This window comes from Schistocerca cancellata, chromosome 4, assembly GCF_023864275.1.
Source record: "Schistocerca cancellata isolate TAMUIC-IGC-003103 chromosome 4, iqSchCanc2.1, whole genome shotgun sequence".
NCBI lineage: Eukaryota > Metazoa > Arthropoda > Insecta > Orthoptera > Acrididae > Schistocerca > Schistocerca cancellata.
In genome coordinates, this window is record NC_064629.1 from 752,984,292 (window position 1) to 753,007,076 (window position 22,785).

Sequence of the window (22,785 nt, forward strand, 5' to 3'; positions counted from 1 at the left end):
TGGTTTTGTGCAGTTCCATTTTTGTTTCACAACTGCAAACCTATACCTATTCCTTCTGTATTGCTTCAGGTAACACAGCGATAAATTGTGTCAGTGTACGTCCAAGTGATCATCAGTAATATAAAATACAATGCGAGCTAGGCGAGAAAAAATTTACGATCAGTTCAAAAAAATGGCCCCAGTTATGAACTAGCAACATAATCCCACATTGAGGCAGTTGTCTACGAGATAATTAGTGATCGAATAAGCAGCTGACCAAGATCTGATGCAACTGCACTGCTTGATGGTTCGAATGCGTCATTACTATCTCTTTAACAGCTGTCCTTGGCAAAAAAGAGTTACAGTGAAAATTTATTTCATTATTGTTTAATTAAACAGTAGTTACATATTATGTAAGTTTATCTTCTCCTGCTTTAAATAAACTAAGATTTAACCACGATTTTGATCATGACTTACCTGGGTAACATACGGAAACCTATTCTTTTCATCTGTACAAAGTACGCCGCGCGTCCGCTCATGTTATAAAAAACGGCGCGCCCACTTGAGGGTTAAACTAGTGTGCTATATAGTAATCTGTTAAGGACCAGCATGCAAACAAACCATGTATAAGGAGACTCGCTCAACACCGTTTTGAAAGAAGTTGTGCTACTGATATCTGGAACATGTACCTAACTACATGTCCACAAGGAATCACGTCTGCTATAATAAAGCACATTGCTGATTTCTGCAACTCCTATAATTAACAACAACACCATACTAACTCATTAACAAATCAGATTACAATATTGCATGAACTGGTTCATTATGTCACTTCTTCATGCTATATTATGCAATGAATGCTGCTCCATTATGTATCAGATTAAAAGAATGGCAAAGCTGAGAATGAAACAGTTACTACGGACTTATAACTAGAAATGCTTTGTGTGTAATACACTGGTAACAATGTTTCATATATTTTAGTCTCCTACACTCAGAAAAGTGACTTCACTGGGTTCTTGAAGATTTAACAATGCAAGTGCGTGGCCTACCTCATTGTTAAGTGTTCACCTGCTTGGACCCTATTTATCACACAACATGTGACGTCATTCTATTAAGTTGTCTTGACATTCACATTTGGAGAACTATGAAGAATGAGGTGATATTGAGCTGGCTTCATTCTAATATTTTGATGACACCTGTAGTGTTATTAGAATATTTTTTTCTAGAATTTTTTGTCAATTTTGAGGCTCCAGATTTGCTGTTAAAACACGCATACTACAGTGCATCAACATCTGAACTTCTGTTATGAATAGGATAGCAATTATGATGACAGTAAACTAAAGAATTAGCGCATGGCATTTGTCTCTACAGCTTATAATGCCCGCACACACACACACACACACACACACACACACACACACACACACACACACAGGGAGCATTATCAGCATTTAAATTATGGCCTACATACTGTAAATGATAATATAGGACAATCCAAGAAATAAAATTATTAACAATATCACAAAGAAAAAGTATATATGAAGAAAAATCAGTACTGCAAACAACAACTGACAAAAATTCAGCATGCTATTAGCTCAACATATTGAAACACCAAGATACAAAAATTAATTCAATGAAATCCATCCTCTGCCGCTAAAGAAAATAATTAATCAATGCTTACAAAATATATACTACAGTTAAAACTGTTTTCCTATAAAATACAATCATTACTGTTCATTTTTTAGTTAAACTTTTAAGATTATAAGATCTACTCTAGTAGATTAGTACTGGGGGAAATTCACACTTCAGAGCCCAAGTCCACATTCACTGAAGGATGGAAAAACAGCTTGCTACGTAGAGAGTAAGTAAAAGAGTGATAGGGAGGAAAGAAGTTGGTACACGCAGTGCTGGGAGGGAGGATTCTGGTCGGAGAAGAGAAGGACAACATGCTCAAAGACTTACTTACACGGTGACAATTGTTGAACTTTATGAGGGGGAGAAAAAATGTACATTAGTTACAAACTATGGTGTGCACCCACTTCATTCAACATGTAAACTTCACAACACTACAGAGATTCAGATTTATGTTGTGACATGTTCAATATGCCTGCCATCATTTGCAATGATGTAGTATGCACAAGTAGTGAAATTCTGCATAACCTGTTGAAATGTCAGAACATCGATGCTGTCAACGACCTCCTAAATGGCTGTTTTCAGCCCAGCAATGATTTTTGGGATTATTGCTGTACACCTTGTCTTTAATACAGCCCCACAAAAAGGAGTCGCATGTGTTCAGATCCAGAGAATATGGTGGCCTGAAAGTGCTCCTCCAGGACACCAAACACTCTCCTGCTTCGATGGGGTCGAGCTCCATCTTGCATGAACCACATCTTGTCAAAATCAGGATCACATTGGATAATGGGGATGAAATAATCTTCCAAAACCTTTACATACCGTTCGGCAGTCACGATGCCATCACAGAATATTGTACTGATTATTCCGTGACTGAACACTGCTCACCACACAGTCACCCGTTGAAGGTGAAGAGATTTCTCGATTGCGAAATGTGGATTCTAAGTCCCCAAATGCACCAATTTTGCTTATTGATGAACCCATCCGAATGAAAGTAGGCTTTATCACTACACCAAACCATACAATTCCCATCATGCCCTACAGGCAACGATCCCGTTTGAACGTCCTAAAGCAAACCTTTCAGAAGTTATTACAATTTTATTTCATGTAGCTCAGTAATTGTAACCCTGCACATTTAACCTTTAATTTGTCATTAACCAGCAGCAGGGGTGAAAAAGTGACAGGGAAGAGGGACTGGGAAACGGAGTGAACACAACTGAATCACATGTAACATGCCTGCATAAAATTCAACAACACAATAGGTGTTAATGACACACAAAAACCTCAATTCGTTACTTCAAAGTCTTGGGATGGGATGCCTGTGAAAGAAACATATTTTAAATACTCACAGCAAGAAAGAAAGAAAGGACATCAATCAAACTGAAAGAAAAAGGTAAAATGATGAAAAATAGTCATGAACCTAAATCAAAGTAATAAAGAATTTACATTCAAACATGAGAAAGATAGATATTGATAGATAGATAGATAGATAAAGAGAGAGAGAGAGAGAGAGAGAGAGAGAGAGAGAGAGAGAGAGAGAGAATGAATAAACGAAACATTATGATTAACACATTTACATTTGTAAATTTACGCTAAAGGCAAATGTTTGCCAGAGATCAATTAGATTGGACTGTAAGATATAGAGAGAGGCTGAACACCTAGCTAAAATATGCAATCACACTGAAGAGCAACTAATTTATAAATACAGTCCTTGAATGATGTAGGCAGTAGTTACAAAACTTACCTCTGGAATGCAATCAGTATGGGACACCATTGCCACTATGTCATCAAGAGGAAGTAAACTGTGACATTTTATTTCGGTGTAAACATTTTTTCCCATTGTACAGCACGCCAAAAGTTTAACCAACTCCACATGGTACCTTAAAAAAAATCAATTGTCTTGTGAACATGCTTATCAGTTCACCATTTCCTTTGGTTTGCATTTAGCACATATGTAGCAAACTAAATGCTTAAAACAGCTGAAACTCAAGGATTACCTGAGAGGACCACTTTCATCCATGCGGTGCCTTTTTGATCTCATCATTTTCACAAAGTTGTTAAATGAAGCTTTGTCATTGTAGAACACCAAGACGTCTTCTCCTGCATTCACAAGCTGGGAACAAAATAGGAATAAGCATGGAAATATTTCGATTTTGAACACGAACACACACACACACACACACACACACACACACACACACACACACACACACACAATGGCAAGCAATGACGGGTCAGATACAATAGGTTGAATAGAAGTGCTGCTTAGTTATCTTCATTTCAGCTTCAAGAGGAGGACAAACTGCAACTTTGGTGACTACTTTATATCAACTAAGAACGCATATTGGTGTCATTAATTTCACAGTTCTTTCAGAATGCAATGATATACTTGTGTATACTTTATTATCCAATCAAATAACGATTAGCTGCAGTTTTAACATAATAATGCTGAAACTTCCTGGCAGATTAAAACTGTGTGCCCAACCAAGACTCGGACTCGGGACCTTTGCCTTTTGCGGGCAAGTGCTCTACCATCTGAGTTACCGAAGCACGACTCACGTCTGGTCCTCACAGCTTCACTTCTGCCAGTATCTTGTCTCCTACCTTCCAAACTTTACAGAAGCTCTCCTGCGAACCTTGCAGAACTAGCACTCCTGAAAGAAAGGATACTGTGGAGACTTGGATTAGCCATGCTGTCTTTACAAACATATTCTTCAGAACTAGTTAGAATGATTGTTACTTTCATGTCTTATTTATGCTTCATTCTTTCTCTTTATTTCAATGCTACTGCAACATATTGTACTAAATTCAGCAATTTACAAATGGAGCTTTTAGCATAAAATCCAGCTGCCATGTGGAAAGTGTGCAATTTAACTACTATCTGTCATTTGTAGAAAATTCTCAATCATTTCTCTCTGTCCATGTTGATGGAAAGCTGGATCCTGGTTCCCAGAGGTGGTCATTACAGAGCCAATGACTGTCCAGTGTCATTACAAGTTAACATTGCAGAGTTCACGGTTCAAAATATATGCTCTGAAAAAATTTATGATGATATCAGTACAAGAAATATAATGTACAGCAGCTGTCACAGTTCGCTGCACAACATGTTGACTTAGCACTTAGTTTTAAAGCTGACGATATCTGGATTTGAGTTATCGTACAGAGTAACAAAACATATTTTCCTACTACATGTACAATAAATAAACAGAACAGCCAAGTGTGGGGTTCTTGCCAGTCAAATCCACAAGCATGAAGTTCCTCTTCATAGCATATATTTTCCCACTAACTGGTGTGATGTGCAGCTTTAAAAACAGTCAGCTAATTTCATCATCACTCATCACTTGTTCTTTGAAGTGTTTTAGTCCTTATGTCTAAAGACATATAGAGTGTCTGACCAATGAGGTTGCGACATGTTTTGTTAACATCATTTTCATGGTTCAACTTTATAACTTTGTAGTTTTTTTTTCTTTTTTTTTTTAATTGTTGTGGGTTGAATTTTTGGCAATTTTTTCCAACTGTATGGCCATAATACCTCAATGCAAGCCAATTTTGACTGCAGGGTTACCAGGTGGTGAGGATTTCTCAGGGGAACAATAATTCAGTTGCAATTCTGAAGCAATTCTTTGTGTGAAAAACATGACTCACAACCTTGAAGATGGTTTGTTCATCTGTATAATATGCTATACTTGACTTTCATGCTGACCTAATTGTCACCATTTTGATGTATTTATAGTCTGCCTGCACTATTCCATAAAACTAGGCCTTTTTGTGTTATAGCAACACATTAAAACTGTTTAAATTAACTTGTTTCTTGATCGTTTCTTTTCCCCATTCCTTTGAGAAAGTTAACATTGCCTTCTTGTACTATTCAATCAATTATCCATATTTCACAGAGAGCTGGTTATGAAATACAATGTTGGTAATTACAATTACTGTTTCACCTCTAGTTGATGACAAAGAGGATGAGTACTTACTATCTGAAGAATTTAAGTGGATAAAACTAATCATATTAATTATGGAACAAAACTGGAAGAATGCTACTGCTGCAGTGTTATCGACAAGTTTACATAGTATTAAAAAATACAAGGCTCCATACACTTTAAAAGACTAAGGACTGGAGAAAAAAAATAACCTGTACTACGTGTGGTCAAAGTGAAGAGGAGTAGAGCTATCTCTTTATAGCCAACGTAGAAAGCAGTTAGTATCAAGTAGTTCAGCAATAATAACACAGATATTACACAAACTACTTACCTCTTGCATGACCATATCTTGACATTTTCTTATGAACTGATTTTCTGCTTTAACAATTGTCTGCAAAAATTTTAAATACTGAACATGTCTACCATGAGTTTCAATGCAGTGAACAAAATGCTGTATCACTTTTTCATTGACCTCATTACAAAGAGTAGAGTTATCTTGAAATATACTGCATACTGTTTGTGCCTCCAATATCTGAAAAAAAAAATTAAATTACCAATGCCATGAAAAATTAAGCTAGTTTTTATCACTTGCAGAGAAATAAACAGACAAAGCTTTTTGGTAGTGACATCATAAATAAATTTTGAAATCTCACTTACTCCTGGATTTAAGAACAGATCAAGATGCTTATGAAGAAGAACTTGATTCTGTTGATTTCCAAGGCAAAAATTCTGCAGAAATTCATGTGCCAATCTCATGAGTTCATTCATTCTTACATCCTCTTTTTTGTCATAAGGAATCTGGAGGAGGTCAAGGACAACAGTATGGACACCTACATTCCGCAACAACCTTTGCTCGTGTTTTCTTGGTTTCAGCACACCACCTGCACAACACTGAGTGCACAGCTTGTTCATTCGAATGAGGATCTAAAACAGAAACATTGACATATTTTAGCTGTGTTACACACACACACACACACACACACACACACACACACACACACACACACACACACACACAAAGATCAGCAGGTACTTAAAAGATTAGAATATCAAATCTCTTCAACAGGAAAAATGCCTTTTATAGTGCATTAGTGCTATTTGTCTTTACAGCTGTTACCAGGCCTGGTAAGGTATAAGGTATACAGGGGAGCGCACATCATCACATGATGTTTGATCTTTGGGAAGGACATGGTGATTTCACATACTCATTTGAGATACTGCTATCAGCAAGTCACAGAATTTGAAATGTCCCTCACTGTGGGCCTCCATTTGGCTGGCTGGTTGAATAATGCAATATTCAGATTTGTGGGGCATTCAGACCAGACAGTGTCCCAGCGTAGGACTGTATGGAAATGTGAGGAGACGTACATGTTTCTAAGCTTCCAGTCCACCACGTCTGACCACGACAAGGATCACTGTATTATGTGTCAAGCACATCGTAACCCCCTCCATTTCTGATTCTGCCATCCGAAACCAAGTAATGAACTCCTTGCAACATCTGTATCATCCTGTGCCACTGATTGGAGACTTACAGCAGCGACTAAGGAATTATTGCCCAATGCATAGGTTGTCAATAGCACAACAATACAAATGGCTATATTTGGAGTGGTGCTGCGACAAGGAAGTAGATACTGCTGCTTAATAGCATTGTGTTCTATGATGAATCGAGGTTCTGCACTTCCCCGAATGACCATCGTCAGTGAGGATGGCGGCAACTCTGGAAGAAGTCTTATTCTTCCAATGTTTTGGAGAGGCACAGTTACGCTACTCCTGGTGTCATGGTATAGGGTGCAATTGGGTATGAGTTCAGGTCACAGTTGGTAGTGACTGAGGGAAATCTGATGGCACAATGGTACGCCATGGACATTCTGCATCCTTTGTATTACCTCACATGCAATAGTATTCTTGTGCCATTCTTCAACAGGACAAAGCTCATCCATACACAGCACATGTGCCTATGAACTTTCTGCTTGATACTGAGGTACTCTGTGGCCACCAAGATCCCCAGATCTGTCCCTCATAGAACATGTGTGGGATTTGTGAGACAACTTTTCTCAGGAGAGGATACAAAGGCTTTATGACACCCTTCCTAACTGAGTCAGGGGATGCATCCAGGCCACAGGAGGTGCAATGTCATATTGATAAATGGGCTCATACTGCCAAGTTCTTTGTAAATTTTATTCAATTTTGTGATAACTGAACTAACATTGCATAACCTCTCAAGTTTCATTTCATTTCCACCTCCCCTTCTGGATGCACCATTTTCTTTTGTCAGGCACAGTAGATATGGTGCAGTACCAGGCATTTTAGTGTCTCAAGAAGTAATTATTAGAGCAGATACAGCAACAATGTAGTTTTAATACATTTATGTTAACACGGAAAACCTGTGCGAAACAAACTTAAATTATTTCGTACAAAATTTAAAATCAAGCAAACATAGTTTCTGACTGTTGGCAAGCAACACAGGAGTGCCATATTTTAGTTCCTGCACAACCTCAAAATACTGTCTTTATATGACCCGTGCATGTAGTGTAAAGTACATACTAGAATGATAAATGAGACCATCATTCATAAACCTTGGTGTTACATGAACTTTAATATTGTGATGCTCAAACAATATATAAGTTGGGGGAAGCAGCTGTCCTCACTTAACTATGACATCAGTTTCTCCTGCAAAGTTAATATTTTAAATCTGTTGAGAACCTATTTACCACTGATGTTAACTTCACAAACCCATAACATATTGTGCATTCTGTCTTTGTATATTTATTCTCTTCAAGCAGTTGAAAGATGTATATGACTCCCTGAGACTACAATAATTAAAGAGTGGACTAAATGGAAATTTTCTTGACTGTCTCGTTCTAGTGCAATTGTGTTCTATCAACATGGACTACATATCCATCTATCTTCAGTTTACTTGTTTCACTTCGCATTTAGGCAGGTCCAAATGCATATTTTACGAATGTCCATGATTGAATTGGTTTATCATTGCTGGTGCACATTTTATTTACTTACATGAATTAACTGATGAATGACTACAAACATGTAATCATTCAGTAACAGTTCAGGTGGAACATGGCATTTCTGAAGTATTTCATATGAGATGGAAGTCACTACACCAAGTTGTTATTCCCAATAATCCCTTTAGGAATTAAAAGCTGTTTTTGATGGCAATGTTTCCCAATAAATATGGAAGATATGTAAAGAGTTAACAAAAATGACTCCATGACAATTCTGTGGGATGTACACAATGACAAATATGTTTCCTCTTTCCAGATGCGGTAATTCACCAAATGCTACATTTGGACATATGTTCTCTAAGAGAAAAAATGTCCATTCAAAAGCATTGTGACTTCAGAAATTAAGTACTCAACCGAATATCATGTATAAAGCAAACAAAGTGACATTTCCAGGCTCCCTGTTTCCAGCATTAAACTTCTACTAAGATGTTCTTTGGAATGCAGGAATATCATCACTGCTGTGAAAATTGTATTCAATAACAATATTAAAAAAAGTGTCAATGAAATGTCCATGTAACTACACATACTGTAAAAACAGAGGGAGAGGAAGGAAGGAAGGAAGGAAGGAAGGAAGGAAGGAAGGAAGGAAGGAAGGAAGGGATGACATGTCAATGTAATTATACACACTGTATAAAATAAAAAATTAAAAGAACAAGAGGGGGGGGGGGATTTATTGCATCTGTAAAACATGTTGTCAGCAATTAGTAGTGTTAATCTGTACCGTAGTATTCCAATGAGCCTAACCAATAGATGGTACTGTCCGTTTCATAGTACACCAAAAACCAATAGATGGTGCTGCTAGTGAGCAACGATAATATCCTCAATAAATCATAGTTTGGATTTCAGATGAGTTGCTCTACTGAGAAAGTCATTCACATGTTCACTCACCAAATTTTACCAGCATTAAATAACAAAATAGTGCAAGTTGGTACTTTCTGTGGCCTATCTAAGACATCTGAGTCTGCGAATTGCAATATTCTCCTACATAAATTGAAGTTTTATGGGACTGATGGTAGAGACAACCAATGGATAATGATAATAATAATAATAATAATAATAATAATGTCATGTGACTAGGGCCTCCCGTCAGGTAGACCGTTCGCCTGGTGCAAGTCTTTTGATTTGACACCACTTCAGCAACTTGCGCATTGATGAGGATGAAATGATGATGATTAGGACAACACAACACCCAGTCCTTGAATGGAGAAAATCTCCGACCCAGCCGGGAATCGAACCCGGGCCCTTCTTAGGATTGACTTCCTGTCGCGCTGACCACTCAGCTACCGGGCGCGGACAACCCATGGATGATGTCATATCTAACAACAAGAATGCAGAAAGTTGAAATAAGTAATTGAACTAATGTATTCAGGGACATTATTCTGACTGGAGAGAAATCACATACGGGGATCTCAAGGGCTCAATCATAGGTCTGCCATTGTTCCTCAAATATGTAAATGATCTTCCATCTAATATACACAAGCAGAATTAGTTCTTTTTGCAGATGACACTAGTATTGTAATCAATTCAAGCAAACATACAGCAACAGAAGAAATACTAAAGAAGGTTCTTAAAAGAATCATTAAGCAGTTTTCTGTGAATGGTCTCCCCTTCAATTTTAAAAAGACACAATACATTTAATTTTGCACACATAGGGGCACTACACCAATGATAAATGTATCTCATGGTGAAGAAGTATTACTAGGATGTAAACTACACCAAAATTCTTAGGTGTCCATATTGATGAGAATTTAAATTAGAAAAATCACATATTGGGACGATGCACAACCATGTCATCTGTGCCCCTACACACGTGAGTGAGTAACATAAACATCTGGGGCCGATGACAATAGCAGTCTGGTCCCTTTAATCCCACAAACCAACCAACCATAAAACATCTGTACTAATGATAGGAGGTGTACATTTATGCCATCTGGTAGCTGAATAACACAATCATGAAGTTGTTTGAAGCTAACCAACACTAGGCGGCAGTGTGTATTAAGAATCGTAAATAAGATGTATTTATGTTACTTGTATTTACAGTATTTTGTGATGTCACAATGTATATCTATTTGGAAAACCATTGTTTGTTATATAACAATGTGTACAACCCATTTCAAACAATGGCAAATTCAGGATGGAATGCCACAATATTATGAAAAGGATAGTTGCTACTCACCATATAGCAGAGATTCTGAGTCGCAGTTAGGTACAACAAAACTGTCGGAAAGTGAGGCCTTTGTTGAAAAAAAAAAAACACACACACACACACACACACACACACACACACACACACACACACGCGCCATCTCTGGCAGCCGAGGCCACACTGCTCATGTTGTGTGGCCTCAGCTGCCAGAGATTGCAGTCGTGTGTGTGTGTGCGTGTGTTTTTTAGCAAAGGTCTCACTGGCCAAAAGTTCACTTCCCGACAGTCTTTTTGCTGCGCCTCTCGGTGCCTCAGCATCTTTGCTATATGGTGTGTACAATACATTTACACACACACACACACACAAACACACACACACATTTTGGTTCATAAATGTTTAACAAATATTCCAGCTGCACAAGCATCAGCTTGGATCGGCTTGGATAAGTCACATTTTGGAAAAATACTTTAAGATTTGGTGGGATTTGGATACTTTGTCAACAACTGCACCAGACTTTGTACTCTACCTTTGTGGATATAACGTGAATTTAAGATAAGTGTTTAGATGAAAAGTATGTTCCACCACATAAATTATAAGCATATGTTAAGAACCCAAGTTTCATTCACAGTGAATTTGGTGAGTTTTGGAATCTTGTACATTTATGTTCAACAGTTACTTCAAAACTTTATAGTTATTAATACGGTATTTTTAATTAATGGAGCATGGTCTTGACATACTATGGAATGGCATGGTCAGGACAGGAATTGTAACTCAGACGCCACAGACTGCGCCGTACCAGTAGGTAATCCCTAATTCGAAAGTAATGCTGGAAAGAAAAAGATTATACACACATCATACAAATAAAATATTAGCCCTAATTAATATTTTTATTTGTTTAAAAATATCTTAATTTTTTATGCTTTCTTGATGGGAGGGGACACAATTGTTGCTGTGTGGAGGAACCCAGCTTATCAATGTCTGCCACTGATTTGAGCATCCTCAACATCTGGAACAACCATTGCCATTTCTAGCCACATGGGACACTCTACTGCTCCAGGGATCTCCAATAAACTACGGCCAAAACAGAGACCAGTTATTTAACATAACTAACAGAATTTAACAAGGTAAGTCTCATAAGGCCCAGAGTTCTTTCCTCTCCCCAGTAACTTTAGTTCATTTTCAACTCTGTAATTTGTCTCATCGATGTCATGCAGGGCAACCATCTGGGAAATACACGAAATGCACGCTGGTGTCACCCTCCCCCCCTCCCAAAAAAGTTGCTTAAACCTATACTTCAGTCGCATGATGTTGAGGCTCCTACACTGATAAGGGTCAAATGTGCTCAAACAGTATTCAACACAGGTTCTCAGAACAGCTATCATATGTAGACTCCTCTTTAAATTAAGGTTCCCTCACACACTCAATATTTATTGCACCATACTGAGTATCTATTTATTTTCAACCCATTCAGCAGCTTCACAACCCCAGGGATGTCTATCACTATATCCTCCATACAGGAATCTGTAGGAGACTCAAACAGCGGTATGTTTGTACGATCCTCCTGTGTGAAAGATTTCTCAAATGATAAATTTAAATTTTCAGCTTTCGTTTTGCTGTCTTCTGTTGCAAGGCCAGACTGGCAACGGAAGACAGTAAAACAAAAGCTGAAATTTTAAATAAAAAAACTCCTATAAGAGCCACTGTTAGTAATATTGGCACACCTGCATACCACCTGGTAAAATACCTGAACACAATCTCAGCGAATGTGTGGGGAAGTGAATCACATCACATTCTAAAGTCTGCTGACTTTGTAGACCACCTCTGTCAATTAAGACTACAGGATACAGACATTATGACCAGTTTCAACATAGTCTCCCTCTCTTTATGAGAGTCTCACCTTTCTGATTCCTTGTATCTAATCACTGAGAATTTCAAAGATTGTATCACAGGCACATTCTGACATCAACTTACTTCCTGTTCAATGGAAAATTCTAGGAACGAATGGATGGTGCAGCAATGCTTAGTTCATTATTGCCTGCCATAGTGAACCTATACATGGAAAACTTTGAAACAAATGTACCTGAATCCACTAAGTTAACATGTGTTTCTACTGGTACACAAATGACACATTTGTGGTGTCACCTCATGTAGCAGAAGACTTGAGTTTATGTTACATTTAAATTCTACCTATCATAATATAAAATTCATGATGGAACTTGAGAAAGAGGACTAGCTCCCTTTCCTTAAAGTGTTAGTTAAGAGATGAATGGACTGATCCTTGGGTCACAGTGTATATACAAAACATATGTACACTTACCTCTATATTCACACTTCGAGCCATTGCCATCCTTCACAAAGAATCTTGATCCTAAAGACTACAGTCCATAGAGCTCCAACACTTTCAGACAAGAAGAGCCTCACCAAAGAATCACAACACACATGAATTGTGTTTCCAAGTCATGGGAACTCAGATAACCAAGTTGAGCAGACGTTTCCATCAAAATGAAGAATCAACATTTTTGACGAGTGACAGTCAACAGCCATTAAGTAATGTATAAAGTGCATATTTGAATCATCATCTGTTTTTATTTTAAACCAAAATAGCTACCAGTTTCGGTCTTGGACCATCTTCATGGATGAGGGTTACAATGGTTTAAGCCACAATATTGCATTAGTCATTATTTAAAATGTCTAGTGCATGACATGAATGTAAATATATGACACAGGGCTTTAAAAGCAAACACATGAATACCAAATGTATACAGAGCAGTACTGAACTAATGCAATATGGTGGCTTAAACCATTTTAGCCCTCATCCGAGAAGATGGTCCAAGACCGAAAACGGTAGATATTTGGGTTTAAAATAAAAATAGCTAATGGTTAAAATATGCATTTTATAATACAAAATGAAGAATCCCTCGGGAACAGGTTGAGACTGAAAAGAGAGGAGAGAATGCAAAAATCTCCTGTCTACCTTATGCTGGCCCACTATCCAAGAAGACTGGTCAGCTCCTACACAAACATGGCATTCAGTGTATTTCATTCCCTTCAACTAAAACTTTTCAATGTTGAATGCAACAATCTCCTGTCTACCTTATGCTGGCCCAATATCCAAGAAGACTGGTCAGCTCCTACACAAACATGGCATTCAGTGAATTTCATTCCCTTCAACTAAAACTTTTCAACTTTGAAATTCATTGTAATGTGAAGATCATCTATAATTACAAAAAACAGATGTGTACTGCATTCCATGTGAATGTGACACACTTTGCATGCAGTATGAATATCAGTGGCGTACCCAACTTGAAAAAAAGTCTATCAAAATAATGATAACAGAAAAACTAATAAATAGAGATGGCAGTTTCAATCTAAACAAGCTTTGACAATTCTGCCATGGGCGCAAAAAATACCTGGGTATGGCTCTGGGCAGCAAAAAGACTGCAGTGCATGACACGTATTCAAACACCACACAAAATACTTATTTAAATATTTGCACTTGATAATGAGAAAAAATTCTTAAAATGTGTCGAGCTCAGCATGAAAAAATACGTAACTAGTACAGTATTTCATTACTTAAGTAATGAATGACAGCTGCAGGCTTTCAAAAACATCGATTATGACGTATGAAATTGAGTCCAATGTTCCTACTTCCCAGACAGTTATCAGTTCCAGTTACATCAGCGGTTTTTATTAGATAATAAACCTTCATTACACAATAAACAAGTCCCTGACAAGTCTTTTGATGCCTGTTATGTACATATTTCATTCATTTCATTGTTGCCCTTATGGACAGTGTTTGAACTCGAAAATCACATGATGACACAATTTTCACTTCTTTCCTTTCTTCCTCTTCTCTTCCCAAAATCTCTTCATCCTTTGGCTGTGCTCCTGTTTCCTTTGCTCTGTCCATAATGTTCCTGTCTTCTTTCTCTCCTTTACAATAAATTTTGCACTCCTAACTTTGTTTCTGAAGTATTTCCTGTCTCCTATCATTTGCCTGTTGATCCCTATCTGCCTTAAGTCTTCGTCTATTTCATGATACCAATTTGTTTTCTTGCTTGAGCTGTTTACTACATCAAAAATTTTCTTTGTAAGTCGGTTGTTGTCCATTCTCTGTATGTGCCCATAGAAAGTTAATCTGCGTTTTCTGATCGCGTCTGTTAATCTGTCAGTGTGCTGGTACAGCTCTTTGGTAGGTCGCTTCATCCATATGCCATCTCTGTGAATTGGTCCAAATATTTTTCTGAGAATTTTGCGTTCTATTTTTTCTGTGTCTATGATGCCTGATGCTCCAATTGTGGTTGTTTCTGACGCGTACAATGCTTCTGGTAATACAACTGTTTTGTAGTGCCTAAGTTTGGCCTGCCTCGATATGCTTTTCTTATTATAATGTGACCATGTGAGTTTGTATGCCTTCTGGAGTTTCTTCGTTCGTTCCATGTTAGCCGCCTTGTTTGATCCTCCCATTTGTATGTACTCCCCTAAATACTTAAATTTTTCGACTCTTTCTACGGATCCATATACAGTATGCATGGTGTGTACATTTTTGGTCTGTCGTTCCATATATTGTGTCTTCTCGTAAGATACCGCAGACCTGTTTTGGCAGCTATTTCATGCAAGCATTCCAGTGCTTCCTTTGCCTTCTGTGTATTATTGCTGAGTATGGCTATATCATCTGCAAATGCCAGACATTTTATGATTGTTTTGGTTTCACGTGTTCTTCCCAGCTGTATTCCTTTAACTTGTTCCTCCCACTGCTTGATAATTTTGTCTAACACCATGTTGAACAGGATTGGTGAGAGCCCGTCTCCTTGTCGGACACCTGTGTGTATGTGGAAGGGTTCCGAAATTTCTCCCATGAACTTAATCTTGGAGGTAGTGTCTGTAAGCGTCTGTTGTATAAGTGCCCTGGTTTTTCTGTCGATACCATATTCTTCCAGCACGTCAAAGAGTGTCTGTCTGTCTATGGAATCATATGCTTTTTTAAAGTCTACAAAGGTAACTAGAGTGTTTCTTGCCTGTCTGACTTTCAAAAGTGTTCTCAAGTTCCAGATCTGTTTGATGCATGATCTCCCTTTTCTGAAGCCTGCCTGGTATTCCCCAATTTGCAGATCTGCTTGTGGTTCTAGTCTATTTAATAGCACCTTAGAGAAAATTTTGTATGTAACTGGTACTAGCGAAATGCCTCTGTAATTGTTTGGATCTGACTTATCACCCTTTTTATGTAATGGATGGATCAATGCACATTTCCATTCCTCTGGCACTTTCTCTGTGATCCAAATTTCGGAGATAATCTTATGGATTTTTTTGGTGATGTTTTCATCTTGGAGTTCCAAAGTGCATATGTAACTTTTACAGCTTAATATGTTATTTCCCACATTTTACATCGTTGTTTTGAAGTCCCTTAAAAACTGTAAAAGCAAGGTTTCACTGTATTGTGTGCACTCTTACCTGTAGAAATGGCCCTCATAACAAAATACAGGAAATAGGAGTTAAGATGGAAAGATTTAAGTGTTCATTTTTTCCATGTCTTATTCAACAGTGGAGCAGTACAGAAAGAGTCAAAGTGGTTCAATGAACCCTCTGCCAAACACTTAAGGGTCAACTGCAGAGTAGTGACGCAGATGTAGATTACACAGTTCCTCAGTTGGAGCCATGTATTTAAGTGGTCAAGGGCTGATAATTCAGTTAGTTAGTTTCATGTTCCATGGATCATTTTGCACAATAAATTGTAATGATGTGAAATGAGTCATTGTACATTCACATCACAAATTAATTTGTAAATATGGTTACAGTCTTGATATTTCTATGGTTTTTCAAAAAACACATGAGAGTTAGAAATTCTTACCTGCCACCTTTTACACCTTACAATAACAGAAATTATTCTATAGAAGAAACTTTCTCAGTTTTTTTTTCCAACTTTTACTTTGCTGTTTGTCTGATATTTTATATCAATCAGTAATTGATCAAAACTTTTTGTTGCAGCACTGTGCATGTTTTTCCGTGCTAAAGACACATCAAACGTGTAGCAATGAATGCCATTTTTCCTTTTGGTATTGTAATTATGTACATCATTGTTCCTTTTGAACTGTAGTGGATTATTTACAGCAAACGTCATGAGGGAATAAAATATATACTGTGAAGCAGTAGTCAGAATGCCCAACTACTTAAGCAGATGTCGAAAAACTGTTTCAGAAAATTTGGTAATATGGTGTCTATTTTAATATCTGTATGTACTAGGTGGTCCAAATTAAACTGCCCCAGGAATAGTGCACTGAACACTTATCTTAACATTACAAATTGACTGTTTAACTAACTGAGTGTGACTGTGTAATGCACCAGGGTGTTTTTCTTTGAATTCACATACACAGAAAGAATGAACCAAGGCTTTCTATTTTTAAAAGAGAGAAGAGAGAGAGAGAGAGAGAGAGAGAGAGAGAGAGAGAGAGAGAGAGAGAGAGTCAAAATGATCTGATACTACTTCATCTAGAAATCACCAAGAGAGCTGAACATGTGCAGTTTACTTTGGAAGTTTTAACTCATGTGATGGAAAATTTGTAAGGATAAAGATTCATGTCCTTTTTGATAATATCTTTTAATCACCACTCATGCAGAAAACCAGCATAACAATTTTGTCAGACTTTGCTGCAGTCTATCTTTTACATGAGCAATGTTTACAGGATTTTGTATTGTTTCTGATAATTTTCTAATGGTTTCTTTGCTGTTTAGATTGCATTGTCAGAAAATTATGAACACACTTCCTTCTTGGGTCACTTTTACTTTGGCCATCCTGTGCAACAAGCAATATTACATATGTAATTTCATAGGATTAATATATTGAATACTAATGAAATAAAATTTGTTTCTGTTTTAGCTGTTAAAGAACGTGGACAAAACACAAAGAAACTGCATTTAGTACATGAAGGCAATGTTACAAGCACTTAAAGCTCTCCAAGTAATTTTGTAATCCTTATAGAAAAAATAAGTGGTTCTGGAATCATAATAAATTCATTGTCACAGCAAATGATGAGAGCAAGTGGGTTTCTTATAAGCAAAAATTAACTATATCAATACCTGCTGAATTTTTTTGTATTCTTCAGCTTGATCTGGATGAAGGGGTGGGCCAACATCCAAGTCAATAGCTGAACTTCTGTCTGAAGGATCCAGAGCAGGTGCAGTCTGTTTTGGTGCTCCTTGTCTCTCTCTTACAGTTTCGTCATCATCATCTTTACTTTTTATCTTCCCATGCTCTTCAGAACTCCTAGATTTATAAACCCACAGCTCAGACTTCTCCACTGACTGGCGTAAAACATCTAAGTCTGACTTAATTTGTTTGTAAGATTCAACATCCATGTCAGACACAAGAAGTTGCACCTGAAGGACAAAGAGAAAAATTATTTCATTTGAAGTGCGATAAAAAACAGAAATAAACTAATATAATTTTTGGGTATGAAAGTCATGTTGGAAATAACATAGATAGTTGCTGCTATATGAATCTATTGTGCTTCACCCGTCAAACGTAATTCATCTTTTACTTACAACTTACTGATGATGGTGTAACAACACTGAAATTTGTATTGGGAAAGAGCATTAAAGGAGAAAGTGTGTTTCAGTCAGGGTAAAAATCCTGAAAAGTATATTTGTTGTTAGCTGAACTGAAATTATTTACGGTAGTGGACAATGAGGAATAATGCACTTGCTGAAAATAATAGTTCTTGAACAAACAAGCAGATTTCTCACTGCAGTAATAGAAACATGGGTAATGTCACAAACCACTGAATGTGTACTGATGGCACTCAAATTGAAATCTCAACCACAAGGCAGACAAACGAGCTCCCACAGCAGACAAAGTGTTTTGCAATGGAGTTTTATTCATCTTAAATGAAAGGACATAAATGAATTTAGAATACATTAATATTTTTTATAGCAGTTATGTATGCTATGAGAATTATATCTTAAATTGCAAGTAGTGACAGCAAACGGGGTTTATTTAGTCACTGCTTGACAGACAGAAAATTTTCTTAACCACTTGCTAACAACATAAGGATGTTCACAGGGAGGCAGTAACACATTAACATGATGCAGAAGTCAGTAGTGAATATAAAGTTATTATTTGATAATATTTGTAATATGAAGACTGTGAAAGTTTGAAGCAGAAACATTGTTGGATGTGTTGTCAAGCTGAAACAAAATATAAGTTTCTGCTATCACTGACAGACATGAAATGCACAATTGCTTAAAGAGGAGTGGGGAATAGGTTAACAGACCATTACAGAGGACAGGAAGAAGTAGTGGATCAAGATGATGATGATGATGATGATGAAGAAGAAGAAGAAGAAGAAGAAGACTCCACAGCAGAGAATTCAAACCATGTCACAGTTTGGAACTTTCCAGACCAAGTTCAGTAACAATCCTGCTGACAAAAGCCTAATATTTATTACGACACCAATCATTGGTTAAGTTTTGGTCTATACACCGTACAACTCTTAAGGCTACTCTATATATTGTTTGAAATACCTGAAACAGTATACGAAAAACATTTTTCATTATTCAACAAAATGATGTGTGGAAGGACAGGCACTGGGTGAGCTGGAAGCATCTGGCATTATTAAACTTTACACTGACTCCACTACGTATATACTCATCTTTACAAACAAATGAAAAATGCAGCCCACATTCACATCTTAATGTAGGTGCACTCAATATAAAGCCTAAGCATCACATACAAAATGAAGCATATAAACCTGCAGCATGCTGGAGCAGGTTGGATCAGCAATTTCAGTTAATCAGTAGAACAAAAAACCAGTCCAAGTTGCAAAATTTACTTTTTATTCATTCAATGACTAGTTTTGGGCTGAGACCCATTTTAAAATCATCATAACATAGTAAAAAATGGCATTTCTGAAGATGTCAAAAAAGTGCAATGAACATTTACAGCATATACAGGCAACTGCACTGTTATCTGTATTCACTGTACATGTTCATTGCACATTTTTTATATTTTCGGAACTGCCATTTTCAACTATGTTATGATGATTTGAAAATGGGTCTTGGCCTGAAACTAGTTATCAAATGAATAAAAAGTAGAAATTTGCAAATTAGATTGGTTTTTCATTCTACTGAAGATGAAGCTTCACTGCTATGAGAACTGTAGACCTACACTGATATTTCCAAATATTGACAGTCCATAGTTTTCATAAATCACATTGACTACCAGCACTAGTGTATTGGAAATTCACATGAGGAACAAGAAATCATAAGGCCTATCCTCAATTTATGATTCATACCTGCTTGAAAGCCTGTAGGACTTCTTGTCTTTGGCTGAAATGGCGAAACAGCAAATGCAAGGCACCTGACACAAGTGGAGGGTAGTCGTGCATTGTAAGATGTAGCAGAACCCTCAAAAATGTTTTACCTCCATCACCATCCAAATCCAAGGCTGCACAGTCCTCACTATTAAACAGAATGAAAATTGCACTGCTTATACTTCCACATACTCAACCACAAACTAAATAAATAAAGGAGAACGATATGTGGTTTAAAACATACATCATTGCAAACAAATTATAAAATATCTCTAACAGTCCAACTGAGTGGTATTATGAGCATAATGTTATCTGTGACAAAAGTAAATAATTAAAAAAATCACTTTCACATCACAACACATTTCACACTATAATTTATTGTCCCTGGAAAAACTTACACCAATGATCTGCAATGGTTATTACTAGTATCTTACGCTCTTTCTGAATCCAACATCTTACTCGTAATGGAGGGATGCTAACTCAGTTTTTCAGCAAGCAAATGGGAAGCCATGGCGCACAAAATGTAAACCAAACTTCTTTGTCAAGGTCTCAGTATCAGCTGACAGCATGTGTAGTGTGGGCAGTGAGTGGCAATGAGAAATGAATGAATGAACAGTGCAATACTAGCTTTTTATGTTACAAAATACATTCTTTGCAAGAATTTATAAACAAAGCAGTATTGTAAACTAGTGGTGAACCTAAAGAGGCTACAATGATTTTCACAGACTGGTCTTGTATTTGGGAGGAAGGAGGCTCTAAAACCCATCCAGCCACCCCGATTTAGATTGTAGTGAAATCATCAAGTTACTTCAAGCAAATGTCAGGTTGGATCATGAACCATGACTAATTACCTGTCCCATCTATGTCAAACTAGATAAGTAAGTATATAAATGTCTGTACATATGAATTACATTTTTTGTTCTTAAAACTGTAATACCACAAACCATCCAATATCTTTGTAAGAGTTTTCAACGGATGAATAAGATGGTACTGATACTGATACTACTACTACTACTACTACTACTACTACTACAATTCTTACTGCTGCTGCTGCTTCTGCTGCTGGTGGTGGTGGTGGTGGTGGTGGTGGTGGTGTTGTAACAAACCATTGTTCTTGGATGGGACTTTTAATAGTGTCAGTAATTTTTCCATACATAGTATGTTTTATTGACACATTCATACAAGATTCCTGCCAAGTAGGCATGTTATCAAGCCATAATTTCTTGTGTGCTGAGATAAACACTGAATGTCACTGACTTCTTGTTACAACAAACAGAAAATAACTAACAGATGAATGTAATGCATTTTAGAACATTTATTCTTGTTACTTCACAGACTTCTTTGGAGCACTCGCACATCTACGCACTGAGCATGAGAGCAGGTTCCAGAAAATATTATGGATTTGTGCTTATTATTTATTCCATAAAATTACACATCCCAATAATTTTTATGCTAGTAATGAGTGAATAAATTGAGGCAACTGTAATTTGACAAAATGAATATGACAAACTAGTGACATGGTGATAAATGGAATGAATGAATTACAATATGTATTTTTAAATGCTTTGAAGAAGTTCTCGATTTCTTTCTCTTCCAAGTGACTTTTCATCTGGGCATACTGTCTCAAAACAGCGTCCAAAATCTGAGACAAATACCTTTACCATCACATAAAATTGCTGTTCTTCAATGCTTCCTCTACTGATTAAATAATAAAACAAGCATGCATAGGGACATAGTACACTGAAATTACAATTCTTCATTGTATTCTTTCCTCATTTAAACTGCACGACCCTTCTCAAATTCATATTTTATGTATGCATTGTCTAACATTCTTGCATTATTTTATTTCAACAGAATAATTTCTTCAATACTTTTAATGTAAATTTCCCAGATCTGATAATGAGCTTCTCGTTATTTTATTTTCTACTGCCCCTAATTAGTTTTGTCTTTCTCTCCTTTATCTCCCCATCGAATTCTCCTTTAAACAGTCCACCTGTTTTGCTCGATGTTATTTATTTAAAGACTGAAGAAAAGTAAATGTCAATTTTGTGTGTTTTGTTCAACAAAATTCTATCATTCATGGTTCCACAGATTTATTACTATCTCTTAAATGGAAGCAAACACGCAGAGTGACTCTGCGCTTCCAAATAATATTCTAGGGAACAGTAAAGATGTGAAACTGACAGTGAGATCATCTGAATATGTGCCCACGCCATCGTCGGTGTCTTCGCTGACCACACACAGTAAATAATTCTGCTCACATCTTTGCAGAAGAAACACTTATACCAGCTACCATGAGACACTGCTGTAGACATCTCACCACATGCCACTGGGCAGCGCCACCAAACTCGCATCAACTCTTTGTCTGCAAGTGTGATTGGACCATGCGCCTTTTTAAGCCATCACGCTCAGTACTCTGCCTCAGAATATCTTCAGGTTACTCTCAGATTATGCCGAGCTTAACTATTGCTACTCTGAACACTAGTGAATATTGTAATCCAGAACTAGTGGAACAGAGAGGGACTGCATACACGCTCAAGGATAAAAGGTTATGCATGCTTAATACTGTATACATCGTAAATTGATATTTTTAAGTCTTAATCATTCTATAGTGTTACAGGTGTTATAGAGCATTCTTCCTGCTTGTTATACTAATGGACACAACAAATATCATCTGAGAATGAAGTCATTAGTCATTACTGGGATTGTATGTGTTGGTGGAGCGTCACGGCAGCAGATGATTTACTAAATTCCAGAATGAGATTTTCACTCTGCAGCGGAGT

General features: G+C 37.0%; 1 protein-coding gene across 1 annotated transcript in view; it reads right to left on the minus strand.

Annotated features, from left to right (window-relative positions):
• Positions 1–22,785, minus strand: part of LOC126184403 (inositol 1,4,5-trisphosphate receptor) — a 372,462-nt gene that overhangs the window by 165,923 nt on the left and 183,754 nt on the right. Inside the window, exons 20-25 of the mRNA XM_049926787.1 lie at positions 19,985–20,150; positions 17,772–18,071; positions 6,189–6,455; positions 5,863–6,063; positions 3,609–3,724; positions 3,356–3,491 (exon numbers count right to left, since the gene is read on the minus strand). Of these exons, the coding sequence (XP_049782744.1) occupies positions 3,356–3,491; positions 3,609–3,724; positions 5,863–6,063; positions 6,189–6,455; positions 17,772–18,071; positions 19,985–20,150 (1,186 nt within the window). The remainder of the gene's footprint in view (positions 1–3,355; positions 3,492–3,608; positions 3,725–5,862; positions 6,064–6,188; positions 6,456–17,771; positions 18,072–19,984; positions 20,151–22,785) is intronic.